The sequence below is a fragment of the Lynx canadensis genome, chromosome X (assembly GCF_007474595.2).
Source record: "Lynx canadensis isolate LIC74 chromosome X, mLynCan4.pri.v2, whole genome shotgun sequence".
Classification (NCBI taxonomy): domain Eukaryota; kingdom Metazoa; phylum Chordata; class Mammalia; order Carnivora; family Felidae; genus Lynx; species Lynx canadensis.
In genome coordinates this window covers 4,226,786-4,242,951 of record NC_044321.2, presented here as the reverse complement: position 1 = coordinate 4,242,951, position 16,166 = coordinate 4,226,786, and the positions used below count along the sequence as shown (strand labels likewise).

Sequence of the window (16,166 nt, the reverse complement as noted above, 5' to 3'; positions counted from 1 at the left end):
TATCCGGACTCTGGTTCGGTCTTCCGAAGGATTCAGAAGGAGTCCAGTCCCATGACAGACCAGAGAGGCCAATGTTTCCCGTTTCAAAATTTAAACCCCGCAGAATTCTCTGTTCCACGTATCTGTCGAGGAAAGGAGGGCGTTTCACTTGGGCACAGGGCTAGTTGAGGCTTTCACGGGCCCATAAAGGAAAAACGCATTAAATAGGTTTTCAGATAATGACATGAGGGGCGCCTGGGTGGCTCGGTCGGTTAAGCGTGTGTCACTTCGGCTCAGGTCATGATCTCATGGTTTGTGGGTTCAAGCCTCGCATCGGGCTCTGTGCTGACAGTGCAGAGTCGGCCTGGGATTCCCTGTCTCTCTCTCTTTCTCTCTCCTCTTCCTCCTCCCTGCTTGTCCTCTCTCTGTCTCAAAAATAACTAAACATTAAAAAAAAAAGAAGATAATGGCATGTTACACAAGAACCTAAAATATGTGAACACACTAAGATTCTATTTCACCACCGTGTTGCTACACGTGTGCACATGACCTGCAACCCCAAGTGTTTATCTTTTTCTTTCTGATTTTAAAAGAAATTAAGGCACTTTTCATGCTCTCCCTGAAAAGGCCTGAGGCAGTGTGCGTGACGGCTAACTAGTCCTGGAGGTGAGGGGCTACCATACTCCTCACCCATCTCTGTATTTCTGAGCCCTTCCCTGAGGCTTTGGGACACGATCAATATTTGTTGAATTGAAACCTGGGGGCGCCTAGGTGGCTCGGTCGGTTAAGCGTCCGACTTCGGCTCGGGTCATGATCTCGCGGTCCGTGAGTTCGAGCCCCGCGTCGGGCTCTGTGCTGACAGCTCAGAGCCTGGAGCCTGTTTCAGATTCTGTGTCTCCCTCTCTCTGTCTCAAAAATAAATAAACGTTAAAAAAAAAATTAAAAAAAAATAAAAAAAAAGAAACCTGTATCCGCCATTGCTTAGCATAGTAAAGCCCTCCGCGTACCCGTTGAATCGAGTCACACAGGAAAATAGAGCCATACGACACATTTCTTTCAAGGAGAGTTTTATTTTAAGTTTGCATGGGCATTAGAACAAGGTTCTCAGAATCCTTTAGCAGATGCCATCGCTTTACAGGTGGCATTCTTCAGGGGCAGACCTGACACCGGACCCACATCTTTGCTCTCCTCTGTGTGTCCTTCAGGGCAACCTAATGTCTGTTTCCCTTCTTGAATCCTTCACGACGTAGGGTGGGATTCTGGTTCTCACGCAGCATCACTGACCTTGGAAAACGATGCCTGTCTACACGTTACTGTTTGCTTAGCTTGGCATGTCTATGAAATGCTACGAATGTAGTGATTTTGTTGCGGAAGAATTTGTTGAAACCTTCAAAACCCAGGAAGGTTTGGACATACAAACCTTATGGTACGTAATACCACTGAGATTCTTTGAAAACAAGTAGGCTCGTACAGCTTTGTAAAACCAACAAACACAAAACCAGGTCGTAAAGAAGGCCTGCTTGGTGTTCCCTGAACAAAAGAATTCAAATTTCCTGCCGTACATCCCAAGCAAAACTTTCAGATGGCAAGTGGTCTGAAATCTAAGAATCACCGTTATTATGACTAAACCTGATTTTCAAATACCCTGATTCGTAATGGTGACTTAACTTATTGTGAGGCAAATGTGTGAGAGCTCATTTTATTCCTAGAGGTATATGTATCCTTCATTTGCTGCGAACATTGTACAGACTGAACAACTCTGTACATAAATGTGTATCCACATAATCTGTAAAAGTGCTTTAAATTACTCCATCCTCCAACATACATGCCCACAACATCAAGCGCTGTCTAAAAGTCCACTTGCATGGAGTGTGTTAAACTTTGAATAAACATGATCAGCTGAAAACCTAAGTTCCTAACAGAGGTTTGAAGTAGTTTCTGCCTGGTAACATCAGCAATAATCCTAACACGTTATTAACATGCTAGTGCATTCTTTAATGGTTCCTAAAGTAATACGACAGATTTTTGGCAATTTCTGGAGTGTGAAATCCACGTGAGAAGTTGAGAATTCTGTTTGCTCTCCAACTTTCCACCACTCAACTGGGGAGAGGAAGAAAACTCACTTGCAGGTTTGAAGGGAAAGAAAACAAACATCAAAATCTAAAATCACGGATGTCAAGAGGAACTAGGACACTATCGCTGATCTTGGAAGTGATTGATGGGGGACGAGTAGAGAGGAAGTGTAGCCCAGTGTGGGAACGTGGACAGAACACACATTCTTTCCACTCAGCCACGCAGGCTCCAGACTTTCCACGTGGCTGTCCTCTCCTGGAACTGAGCCAACATGAGGCCAGCAGACGGTGCTGAGACCCGTTCACAAAAGACATGACTGGGTAGCCACAGGGACAGCAGCTCCTGTCCACGGACCAGGAAAGGAATCCACGCGATACTGTTGGAGAACGTATACTGTCTGAACAAGTGATGTAAGCCTTGTCCACCCGGGTGCACTCGTTCCTCAGTGGGGGCTCACGCTCAGGACCCTTCTCCAGCTGAGCCACTGTCCGTCCATCGCCTGTGTGGCCTCGTGATGCCTTGTCCCATAATTATCGATGTCGGAAGAAACAGAATTAGAACAAAGTTGTACTGAGGGCTGGAGGCATAGGGATTTCGTAGCCGTAGGACATGAGAACACAAAACAAAAGGGCTTACATTAACTCCTCTGGTCTCATCAGTAAATCCTGCAACCACGAAACACATCACAGCATCACGTGTGGATCATGGATTGCTTACGAATGCTTTCCCCGCAAATCATCCACGTGCCATGCCAATAATTCTGCATCACGTTGGGACGGATTCCTTTCACTCCAGCCCCCCCACCCCACCGTGAGGTAGCCTTTATTTCAGAATTTCCATTCACCGAAGAATCAGTAAAACCCAAATATAATACTATAAATTATAAAACGGAAATCCCTTCGGGAGAGATTTGTTTTGGGATTATTACTCCTGAAGGAAGGATTTCTCACAAAGTCTGTTGAACAATACATATCCATCTGTGAGTCTCTCCTCTTTTACTTCAAAAGTGATCAGCTTCTAGCTTCCTAGTTTAAGTATCTCAGGTTTCTCAAGGAAAGAAATGAACTGTGAGTATGTAAGTATATCTATCGTGAATAGCATTTGATATGTGTTCTAAATAACACCGATAATAATTGCCTTCTACGAGCCCAACTGCAACTTAGCGTGATGTACTTCATGGCCCTTTGCTCATTGTAAGTTGCATATGTGGAGATTTACTAATTGCTTTTTCAGTGTTATCCCCTTGTTTTGGGGGCTAGGGGAATCATGGCGGCCAGCGCACCAGAATGCAAGGCTCCCACAGGGCTGGGGCTGCCCAGTGTCACCCCGGACGTACAGCTAGTGGCTTGCTCTCCTGGCCTGTTTTTCTCGGTCACACTGGCAAGACAGGCCTGACGGTGAGCAACACATCTGAAGCCACGGCTTCCAGACAAGGTTGCCCAGTGACAACTGATTGGGGACCGCCTTCAGGGTCTTGGTGTGACGGTCTACTGCCTGCTGCATGGTGTCGAGGACCTCCTGGAACCGGGGCTCGGTCGCTGGCGTCACTGGGTTTCTCTCTGTGGGGTCTTTGGAAATATCAAACAGCAACGGCGGCTGATGGTAGCTGACAGAACGCCCGTGGCAGTAACACACGTGTGTGGAAAAGCAGCCGTTGGCGCCCTCGGGGCTGAACTTGGGCGTGAAGAAGAAGGCCTTCCAGATGGACGTGCCTGTGGTGTACAAGGACAGAGGTTGGTGTGGTGTGGGAAGCAGCTCTATGTTCACCACGAATGGGAACGTGCACAGAAACTATGCTGCCAGCATGAGAAGCCTTAGTCAGGGATGAAACGGACCTGTTTCGATGCCTTACCCTGAAGGCTCGAAAGAACGAATGCCATAGCCAGAAAGATGAATAAGAAAGCAAAAACATGCGTGAAGGTGCAACTGGCGAGAAAAAGGTAACATTAAGAGAATGACAGCTTCTATGAGGCCAATGGACATGGGACCATGGCATTTTCTTCCTACTGAAAAACATCTCTCTCCCTCTCTCTTTCTTTCTCCCATTCTCTCCTTCTCTATCTCCCTCCTCTTCCTTTTTCCCAATCTCTAATTCCTTAGGCGATGCTGTGCAGGCAGGAGAAGAAAAAAGCCTATTAATTGAGCTGAGAACTCGGCCAGGACCGTCACTTTGGTCTAATAAACTTTACCATGCGGAACTGTGCAGCCGGCCCTCAACAAACACACGCTGACCAACAGAGGACAAGCTCCCAGCCCTGCCACCTCTTGCCCTCTGACGTTTTCAACCCGCAGCCTGTATTTCTGTTTAAAACAGGACCTTCCGCAAGAGGTAGGCTCACTGCTAACATGGACATGAGAGAAAACTACTCGTGCACACACAAGCACATGCATGGTTTTTTTTTTAATTGCTCACAGCAAATGCTTATTCATGAGTGAAGCCAAGAAGAATTCATAAATGCATTTTAATGCCTTCCTGATAAAACAGTAACATTCCATCTTTGCAATCTTGAAAGGAATACAGGAAGATACTATAAAGGCTTTCAATACAGAGAAAGACAGATACCATATGGTTTCACTCTTAGGTGGATCCTGAGAAACTTAACAGAAACCAATGGGGGAGGGGAAGGAAAAAAAAAAAAAAAGAGGTAAGAGTGGGGGAGAGCCAAAGCATGAGAGACTCTTAAAAACTGAGAACAAACTGAGGGTTGATGGGGGGTGGGAGGGAGGGGAGGGCACCTTTTGGGATGAGCACTGGGTGTTGTATGGAAACCAATTTGACAATAAATTTCATATATGAAACACACACACACACAAATAAAGGAACATTTGGGTGTTGGCCATTAACAAAAATAAAATAAAATTATGGCCTCCCCGAGGTAAAAACAAATAAATAAATAAAGAAAGAAAGAAACAAACACTAACAAACAAACAAAGAAAAAACCCACTGAGTTAAATGAATTGAAAGTTGTGTGTGCCAAGGTGGAACATACTTGCTAACAGTGAGAGACCCATTTAATGAATATCTGCTAAGGTATAGATTTATGCACAAGAAAATTCTGTGTTTGACAGTTTTTTTTTTTTTTAATTTTTTTTTTTCAACGTTTATTTATTTTTGGGACAGAGAGAGACAGAGCATGAACGGGGGAGGGGCAGAGAGAGAAGGAGACACAGAATCGGAAACAGGCTCCAGGCTCCGAGCCATCAGCCCAGGGCCTGATGCGGGGCTCGAACCCACAGACCGCGAGATCGTGACCTGGCTGAAGTCGGACGCTTAACCGACTGCGCCACCCAGGCGCCCCATGTGTTTGACAGTTTTTTACTAGTCTGCATTTCAAGTTTGTACAAAAAGCTAATAATTTTTCTTGGTCGGCCATTCTTCCCAAATGCGTTTAATCAGTGATAAGAACAACAAAAAGAATTCATTCTATGCCTCACCCTTTATAGTTTTCTGCATGCTTTTTTCTGTGTTTGAAATAAAGTTGCTCTTTGGGGAAAAAAATAAAGGCTTTCATGTGTATATCTATCATAACCAGGTAATCAGAACGCACACACATGCACACGCACACACAGCACCTACTTTAGTCTTACGCTATACCAACGTTTCAGAGAGGCCATCTAGGTCTACTGGATAGCTAAGTAAATAGCGTCCAAGGTTTAAAGATGGGGGGGAGTAGGGAAGAAAGATGGACGTGGTAAGCAGCACGTATTTCAAAGCCCACTTTTAAGCACACGACATTATGAATATTAAAAAAAAAAAGGATGCGGGGGTGGGGGAAGGCAATTCAGGATTTTCTGCAAGAGCATTGGGCAACATTCAACGCATTAGGAGGCTGTGCTTGGGCCCACCCACAGCTGTCACAAACAACCCGAACCACGTTCAGACCTCAGTTAACATTTCATTTTCTCCTTTCTGAGAAAACCTAAGCATATCAAATCAAGAATTAAATGAGCCTGGGGGGCCAGGCTGGGTGGCTCAGTCAAAGTGTCCGACTCTCGATTTCGGCTCAGGTCATGATCTCACGGTTCGTGGGTTTGAGTCCTGTGTTGGGCTGTGTGTGGAGCCTGCTTGGGATTCTCTCTCTCTCTCTCTCTCTCTCGCTCTCGCTCTCGCTCTCTCTCTCTCTCTGTCCCCCCCTGCTCATGCCCTCTCTCTCAAAAATAAATAAACTTAAAAAAACTCCAAATTAGGAGAATTCATTGACCCCACGGTAGGATGGTTAGAGTAGGATGGCTACACAGTTTAAAAATTTAAGTTCTTTCGAAATCAAGTCGTGTTCCATCACACCCCCAGAGACTGCCTTTTTTAGGGAAGAAACCTGATTTACAAATAGTTTTGAAAGACTTGTCTGTTTATTCTGAGGAGCTGAGTGCTCATCAAACGTCTTCTGACAGGGCCGTGAAAAGAAAGAGCTTTCTGCGCGTGAAGAAGGGAGCAGATAAAGACAGAATCAGCAGGTACTGACCACCTGGAATCAGGCCCAGGACGAGATCGTCTTGTTTTCCATGATCACTATGGTGTTTTTATGTGCCCCCTCCCCCGCCAGAGAGCCAGAGACATTCCCACTGTGAAGGACAGACCTCTTGATTAATTCTGTTTCATAATTTGCACGTATCGTCGCAACGGTGACTTTTAGGCATTTACTGACCCACCGATCCAAACAGAATAAACCAACAGGATGAACTGAAAACAACTGTCACGAGTGTCCATGTCATCCTCAAGCAACCCCTGCCCTCAGGTAAGCAGGTGCAAGGGAAGGGGAGCCTCTCTGCGGTCTGGAGGAGGGGGAGACCTGGCAACCACAGGGCAAGCGATGTGCGTGTGCTCCAAGGGAATCCGCTCAAAGAGTTGCTCCACACGAGGATACCTCCAGCTTTGGCCACACCTGTGTCAAACCACAGGTGCTCAGCACACCTGCCTTTTAAAGGCCGAGTCAGGCAGACAGGCACACACGGGAGGCTGCCGACCATTTCTGAGCATCCTTACGCTCTCTGGCGGAGTTCTGAAACTCACATGGGTTTCCTTAACATTCTCTACATCAACTCCTCTTTTCCCCCGGTCCTCTGAAGTGTGACAGATTTTCTCTAGAAGCCTTTTCGGCGGCACCAGCCGCAGCCACTTAGAAGGCATCCCGGGTCGGGGTCAGCGGGGCCACGAGTGTTTGGAGACAGAGGTGTGGCGGGAAGCGCCCTGCTCTTGCTACGAATGCAGCAGATTCGGGGAGGGTGTTTCCAATCTGACATTCGAGTCGCGTCTCGCTGTGTTTAACACCCCGAGACAAGGCGGGCTCCTGGAACAAATTCATTTTAAGGGCCCCTATTTCCCACTTGCTTTTGAGAGCCGCGCACACGGATTCCATCATTACTGCCTTCGGTCACGCCGGCCCAGATGCTAACTGCAAAACTGACTCAAAGGCTGCTCAGGAAATCTCAGGCGTCCTCGCCCGGGAGCAGTGGGGGATCGCTACCGAGCTCGGACGGGTGTAGAATTAAGAATTAATTGTTCTGATTTTTTGCTTGTTTGGTATGCCGTATGGAATACGTGCCTTTTTATTTTCTAACCTGGATTTTAAAACTTTTTGTAAAAAGACAGATGGCTTATTCTCTGTACTGTTTCTTTGGACCATGTTGCATTTGCTCGACTCAGAGCAGTGGGATTGCGTATGATTGCACGTAAGCGTACAAGACAGAGATGCCTTTCTGTTATTCACCAGGAACCTGGGAATCGATACCTTCAGAGCTGTCTTTTCAACGGAAAAGAGCGAATCCCGGGCATGTGATACAACAGGAAGCACATCGTGTCACGTTATATCGCTAACCGCTATATTTTGTCCTGTCTTCCAAAATCATTTTGATAGCGTACTTCATGCTGGATTTCTCCATATACTAGAAAAATGTTGTGGTGTTTTAAATATGTTTTTTTTCTATCGTTAAGAGTCCACTATCCCCTGAGGAAAGATCGATTTTTCTCACCTTGTAACACATAAATATTTTGACCACAGCAGGGTGTCAAGTCATTTATATCAGAGGTCCCATGACCCAGGGCACCAATTACTAAGTTCTATAGCGAGAACACATGGCAATTCAGTGGGACATTCTCCAGTTACATTCAGAAGGTGCTTAATTCTGCATTAACGGAGGCCAATCTGCTTTCCACGTGCATCTCACTTGACATTAGTATGTTGGTGATGTGCCTTAGTTATGTTGGAGTGTTCCCACTAGATGTTTCTCTGGTGCAGGGGCCAGCATCCTGTGTAGACACCCTCTGTTCTGAGTTCAGAAGCGTTTCCCAGGTGTGCCTGGCTGGCTCAGTCAGTACAGCATGTGATTCTTGACCTCGGGGTCCTGAGTTTGAGCCCCACCCCGGCGGACAGCGTACTTTAAGTAGAAGTGTTTCCTGGTTCTGTGGCTTGTGTACTAGGATTTGCTCTAGTTCCCCCATCCTTTTTCTTGACATTTGCACACAACACTGGGCTTCCAGCCCTAGCTCCGCGGTATCCCAGCTGTGTGATGCCGGCCATGACTGTGAACCTCTCCGTGTCCACATCTCCCTTTCTGTAAGCTTATGAAAGTACCAGTCCCTGCCTCCTGGCCTTGCTTTGCGGGTTAAGAACCTGTTCCTGTGCATAAGCTCTGAGAACACAGCCCGGTTTGTAGTCAAGACCACGTATGAGTGAGCTGGGAATATACACTGGCAGCCAGTCTAAGTGAGAACCGCCCTGGATTCTGTCCGCTCTTAACATCCGTTCACTGCAATACATGTCTTAAGACACGTTTCCCCCCACTGAGGATCCTTAAAGAGTTCCTCCTGACCCCAAGGCTCCCTCCTACCTGTTCACTGTAGCCTAGACCCTGAATGACTCAGCACGGGGGTAATGGATTACAGGTCCGCCTGCTTCCCGCAGCTGTCTGCACCACAACTCCACACGAAAACAGGACCAGCAACGAGGAAGCAGCTGAGGCCAGGAGCTACTAGTGTCTGCCTCAAGTCCACGCAGGATTTAGAGCAATCCTACTTCCCCCGACCGATGGCTGACTGTCAGAACACAAAACACCCCCCTCGACTAAGCCTCCGGTGTACAAACAAACAAAAAATTGGGGAACGGAAAAATAAACCCCAGTACTGAATGAGTACACCATACAGGCTATGCCTTCCTCCCTGCTCTTGGCCGCTGTACGTTGAAATCCTCCCCATCCTTCAAGGCTCTACAACAATTCCTTCTCCATGGGCCTGTCTGAATCCCAGCCGGATGCGATCAGCGTGTCTCTGTCCCTCTCACCTGTTTTCACTGCACATTCGCCAGCCGTGGACACACTCCATGTCTCTCGCTGCATTCTTCGCTCTCCGAAATCAACAGCTGTATTTCCCCCATCTCTTACGGGCCCGGCACCTAGCACCTTTCATGGAAGGGACGGCCCCTCACCTGTGTTGGCTAAATTAACTGATGAGATGATGATCTGAGCAGGACTGAGAGGGGGAGGAAGCCAACTGCCACCACGAAAGCTGGCGTGGGCAGAGAGAAGGCCCAGCACATTCTACCGTCCCTCCCGGGAACATCCTGCTGGACATCATGCAGTGCCTAGGAGAGCCGCGAGCACGACACAGAGCCAGACAGATACGTGAGTGATGCAGATACCTGTATCTTGGCAACAGACACCGAGCAGTCCTAAGGAACGAGCATGGCAAACACTAGTCACCTGAGCCTTCCGGAAAGTCCACCGAGGGACAGGAGAACAGCTGAGAGGGTGGGAGTCAGGTGTGGAGCCAGTGAGGGACGACCAGAGCCAACGCCCCCGAAGATGGCTACACGTAGGGAAAAAGATGGCATGGGGGAATCCCAGAAACGGTCCACACTTGGAGGCGTGGAGATGGCCAGATGGTTCAGAGAACCGTCTTGGGTCAACCCATTCCCATGCACGGAGGGGCAGACCCTACAAGCAGACGGTGTTGGCCACGAATCCAACTTTGCTGTCAGCTGTGTTACTGCATGCCAGTCATGTGGCTTCCTACCCTTGTGTCTCCCCAGCTATAAATGAGAGAAATTCCTGAAGAGACACAGCTCCCCGTCTCTCAGTCTCCTGCACACAGAAAGTGCTACCTGGGCGCGTGGGCACCACAATGAACCCTCCACTTCCCAGCCTCCTTGGAAGCCAGGTGTGGACAGGTGACCAACTTCTGGCCAGTGGATTTACTTCGGAGCCTCTCCACATCTTGCTTGGGAGAAGACTGGCCTGCACCCTTTCCCTCTCATCTTTCCCACCCATTCCTCCTTCCCGCTGCCCCTGGGGGGACCCTATCGTCATTCACCACAAAGACGAAGCTGTTGCATTCTCCAGATGGTGGTGGAGAACGTGGAGTTTGCATCCTGAGACCGCATAGACCACCCGCCTCTGCTCGTCGCTCGTGAGATGGACAGAGGAACTTCCCTCCGATGTACATTACTGTTCCTTTTTCTTTCCTGTTCCAGACAAATCTGACACGAATGTCATCAAAATCTCTTAATTATAAGGATTAGAAGATGTATCCAACACAAAGTGTGTAGCACAGTGTAGGACAGCAGGAGGTAAGGACGAGATGCCAGGGTATATGGTTAGGAAGTATATTTTCATTAAAAATTTTTTTTTAATGTTTATTACTTATTTTTGAGAGAGAGAGAGAGAGATAGAGTGTGAGCAGGGGAGAAGCAGAGAGAGAGGGGGAGACACAGAATCTGAAGCAGGCTCCAGGCTCTGAGCTGTGAGCACAGAGCCCGACATGGGGCTCGAATTCACGGACCGTGAGATCGTGACCCGAGCTGAAGTCGGTCGCTCAACCGACTGAGCCACCCAGGCACCCCAGGAAGTATGTTCTCAAAAGACAGATCATGGCCACAGACACACAAAGGTGACAAATTGGAAGAATTTGGAAGATTAACAGGGGACAAAGTATATAACCACCTACAAAACACTTCTGTATAGAAGACGCACAGCCAAGGAAGACACAAATAGTTGATACACAGGATGTGCCTTGCTTAGGACGAACATGTCCCTACAGCAAATACCAGGTGCGACAACAGACAGAACCAAATCAGGACCAGCTTCTAGACACGAGCAGGCATACCCAGAGAACGGAGATTCGCCTTGTGCTCAAGTCAGAGAAAAGGGATGCAGGAAACTATAGACCATAAAATAGCAGAAGCCTGTATGCAGGGCGCAAAGGGCAGAAGACAGGACGTCTGGTTAAGATGAGAACAAACCAGCTTCTGAGCGGAGACCCAAGAATGTGTTTGAACATTCTAAACGTTGTGTTTTGGTATTCAAGAAAGAAAATGTAATGTGGACCTATTCCGTCTCCATAAGGAAGTAAGTCTGCATTGTGACAAATTAACCAAAGTCACAGCTGGCACGTTTTTCATCCACGGTATTCATGAAATCTAAGGTCAGGCATACGAAACCTTTAGAAGAAAAGTGGATGTCTTTCTAAAGATTTTATTTTTAAGTGATGTCTGCACCCAACACGGGGCTCAAACTCACAACCCCGAGATCAAGAGTCACACGCTCTACCAACTGAGCCAGCCAGGCGCCTCTGGACGTGTGTTTTAAAAACTGCCAAATACTGTCTAATATAAGGTAATATAAAGTGCCATGTCAAAGTACACGTTTAATGGACTACGTTGAAGAAAATGAAATCCATTTATGAGGTTTTTTTTTTTTTTTTTCCTCCCCATTAAAGGAAACGAACGGCCGGAATGTTCAGCCCGTTCCTGAGAGTCTGAGTGCTAATGAGGTAAAATAAATGAAATAAAACTCTCACGGTTTCAGGAAAGCCTTCTCCATCCTCTTATATCACTTGTTCTCCCCAGTTGCCAAAGCAGAGTCCGTGCCTGCCGGGATGCGTCTGCCTGAGCCGTTAGGACTGTGCATTTGCGTCCTGTCCCTCCTGGTGCCCAGAGCTCGTGCGATGTGGCATTTAGGGGAGGCATTCACAGAGGAAAAGGAACCCCTGAGGCCTAAATATCTCCCTGCAATGGTAGCAGTGTATCCATCCACTTGCACCAAGACTCCCGGTCGAGTGCGAGGAGGTTAGTTCAACTACACACAGGTCTGCTCCGCAAAATACTGCCGCCCACGTCCCACGGTGTCAACCCTTAATCCTTCCTTCCTGACCCTTCGGATCCCATTGCCGACAATCAGACAAGGAAGGGGGTCCCACGGAATGACTAACGAAGACGAAAGCCGAGCACAGCTTTGTTGCACTGGGTAACCGTCAACCCACGAGACACAAGCAGCCGCATGTAGAATATTCTCTCTTTTCTTAGGTGTACTTTAGAGACAAAATGCATTTCTAAACCGTGTGAAAACTTTAGGCAGTCAGCAAAGCAAGCATTTGGCTTTACTCACCATAGTGATGCTATTTTCATTTTAAACTTTATCTCTTGCACAGGCACGCTGAACAGAAAGGAGTTAACAAAATCTGCATATTCGTTACAGAAATTATAATAATAAACAAGACGACGTAACTGAAAAAAAATAAAGCTTCCTGATCTATTTTGAAAAGAAGGTACTTTTTATTTATTTTTACTTATTTATTTTTTTACATTTATTTTTGAGAGACAGAGCACTAGTGGGGGAGGGGCAGAGAGAAAGAGAGAGAAAGAGAGAGAGAGAAAGGGAGGGAGAGGCAGAAGCCAAAGCAGGCTCCGGGCTCTGAGCTGTCAGCACAGAGCCCGACACGGGGCTCGAACTCACGACCTGCAAGATCATCACCTGAGCCGAAGCTGGACGCTCAACTGACTGAGCCACCCAGGCACCACAAAGAAGGCACCTTTTAAAAAGTGGGATACAAACACATGATTTTAGAATGAGTTCTGTTATCCTACAGTGTTTTGTTGCGATTTCTTTATAAGATGCCTTTTTTTTTTCAATCACAGAAAAAAAGTTTCAAACAAACTTGAACTGAAAGGTAGCTCGTGGGGCACTTGCGTGGCTCAGTCGGTTAAGTGTCCGACTCTTGATCTCAGCTCAGGTCCTTATCTCATGGTTCATGAGATAGAGCCCCGTGTTGGGCTCTGGGCTGAGAGCACAGACCCTGCTCGGGCTTCTCTCTCCCCCTCTCCCTCCTCCCCTTAAGCTTGCACTCTCTCTCTCTCTCTCTCAAAATGAAAACAAAAAAACAGTAGCCAGATTTGTGAGGCCCTTTTTGCTCAGCCTCAGGATGACCACATCCCATGCATTTCTCCGTCATCACATGAACTGGGTGTTCAGCCATCAACATGGAGTTTGTATGCTATATTCTTAAGCTTGCAAATCTGTGACAGAACGCTTCAGCCAAGGATCTCCTGCTTTCTGAGATAAATTTTATCCACAAAATCAAGCTGCCATTACACTGAATTTTTAACTCACGTCGATTCACATGCCCCAATTTAAAGCCAAGGCTTTTAATACACCTTGCACAGTATATTTCAATTCAAAATTCCCATTTTAAAGTAAGAAAAGCTAGGCATGTGATAATAATGCTTTTGTGAGTTCTTTTACAATGTAACGGGAGTAATGATATTAGCTCATGATTAAATTATGTCGTTCAACTTGCTGAGACAACTAAATTACAGAATTATTATAATTATGGAATTAGTGAATTATAGAGTAGACATTGCGTGTTAACAGTTGAAAGGGATTTGTGTTTCAAAGGGGTGGAAATGGAATTCTAGCTCTCAGTGGGAAGCTGTGAGAGAGGAAGAAAGCCCGGGTCTGCTGTGCCCACCAATTCCCCGAGTGTAAATACCCCCAGCGCGGCTGAGCTCACGTTAGCAACAGTTTAACAGCACGTGGGGAAGGTTCCCGACCTACCAGGAGCTGGCTCCAGCATGGGCCTGCTGTGACTAAATCCTGATTCTACATTTCTCTTTTCTTCTCTAAAAAGTCTTCTGAGCTCAGACTGCAACCCTCTTTTCTTTTTTTTTAATTAAAAAAAATTTATTTATTAGAGAGAGAGAGAGGGAGAGAGAGAAAGGGAGACACGGAATCTGAAGCAGGCTCTAGTTACATACAGTTCCTTCTGCACAGTTGTCTCAACCTGGTGCAGAATGAGGTCAAGGGGATGGGTTTTTTTTAATTGCTTAAGTGTTTATTTATTTTTGAGACAGAGAAAGAGAGAGAGCAAGGGAGGGCAGAGAGAGAGAGGGGGACACAGAACCCGAAGCAGGCTCCAGGCTGCTGTCAGCACAGAGCCCGAGTGGGGCTTGAACCCACGAACTGTGAGATCATGCCCTGAGCCAAAGTCGGACGCTCAACCGACTGAGCCCCCCAGGCGGCCCTGCAACCCTCTCTTCTTTAAGAATTACGTACCTCGTGCCACCACAGAGTACGGCAATCACTGACAATGTCCCACCAAAGAGATCCGAGCTGATGGAAGCTGACCCACCCAGCTAAGCACCAGTTGCCTTTGCTTCCTGTAGTTGACAGGTAACTGCGTACGGGTGACAGTCCCACCTTCCTCTCGCACCTCCACCACCGCGGCCTGTGACAGAGCCAGCCACACAGCCTGGTGTCAGGCACGGAATCTGGTCTGTTTCGCTCACTGGCAGATACCGTTCTAGCACACTGGATGCCACACAGTAGGTGCTGAAACATACCGTCAGGAGAAACACATGAACTACTGAGTAGAGCCCCACAAAGCCGAGTGTGACAGTGCCTGACAACAACCGTCGTTACTGAGTTTCAGGTATCACCTGAGAGGCAAGGGAGAGAGGACTCATAAAATCTATGGTGTGGACGCCCCTGGGCTGGACGGATGCCTCAGGTGCTGGAGCGCCGCGATCCCCACTTTTCTGTTATCGGTTCAGCCTTTCAGGAAGTGCACAGGAGGAAACGTCACCCGCGTGTGTCTGGGCAGCAAATTTCATCCCAGGGCCAGCCGCCTATCACAATCTGGGTCTTGCTTTTCTCACTTCCTCCTATTTTCTGTCTCTCTCTGTCCCTTGTGTCTTTCCTCCTCCACAGAGGGTTTCTCCAGCCCCTGATCCAATCTGTTCCTTCCGGTCTCTGCCCGGGGCTGGGGCTGGGGGTGGCGGTGGGGGTCGGGGGCTGGGGCTATGTGTATGCACTTCTCCAAGGTTCGGGACAGGATAGGCGCTTCCTTACAGAAACCTCGTTCTCTATGTTTCTTGCAGGCTCCGTATACCAAGAGGTGGGAAGGAGTAGACCTCTCATTCACTGGAAGTCTCAGACCTCCATGTGTCCCTTAATCTAAAAGAGCCCCTGTGTCCATGCCGAGATTTGGAATCAGGGACACGGCGACGGGACAGGCAAACAGAACCCTCCCAGGTCGAGAATCCTAAACTCGTGTTTCTCTCTTACTTATCTTCCAGAAAACGTCGCAAGGAAGCGGCCCGGCCTTCCGGTAGACACTGTGAAGGGTAAACCTGGTGTTGTCTCTGTGGCTAAGGGAAGGCTTGCAATTTTCGACTTGAAAAATCAGGAAGAGGCTGTTCTTTGAATAAGCATTTGGTAAACGGGCTGGGTGAGCAGGTGCGGAGTGCGTGGTGGTGATAACCGGTATGGAAAGCGCCCGAGCTCAGGAATGAGCCGTCAGCTGGGAGGTCCCCGCAGAGTGTAGCCTCCAGGGACAGGACCCAAGGGACAACAGAGAAATGGGAGTTTTCCTTCATCTCTGAAGGTGAAACGGGTAGCCTGCCCTCAACACCCACCCGCTGCACGTACAATCCCAGCACAGTCGCCAGCTTTCCAGGCTCCGCGCATCTTAGGGCTGCGAACATCACTGTGATTCAAAGATTAAACACATGGAGAAACACCTGAAGCCTGTCCCTGCACAGAGGACCACCGCTCTGCTCTTGCACACTGCTACAAACACAGCTCAAAAACCGCCATCGGAAAACCCGAATTCTATCCCATTTCGGGTACAGGGCACGCTTTAAACGACACCCAGTTTGGCACATACACAACGACATCGAAGCATTTGGACTGCGCTTTTAAAGACCTAAATCCAGCTCATGATCCGCCACCTCCAAGGCTTTGGAGAGACTGTCGCGTGACCATCTCAACGCCATTCTGCATGAGAGCGTGAAGCTACCAAGTGCTGGACGGCAGGCATGGGGGGGGTGGTGTTTCAGCGGGGCTTT

General features: G+C 47.9%; 1 protein-coding gene across 5 annotated transcripts in view; it reads right to left on the bottom strand.

The window, feature by feature from the left end:
• Window positions 1-1,029: 1,029 nt before the first annotated feature.
• STS (steroid sulfatase) overlaps window positions 1,030-16,166 on the bottom strand; it is a 163,368-nt gene continuing 148,231 nt past the window's right edge. For all 5 annotated transcript variants that reach the window (XM_030306408.2, XM_030306410.1, XM_030306407.1 and 2 more), the window contains exon 11: window positions 1,030-3,764. In XM_030306408.2, the coding sequence (XP_030162268.1) occupies window positions 3,391-3,764 (374 nt within the window). In that variant the 3' untranslated portion in view covers window positions 1,030-3,390. The remainder of the gene's footprint in view (window positions 3,765-16,166) is intronic.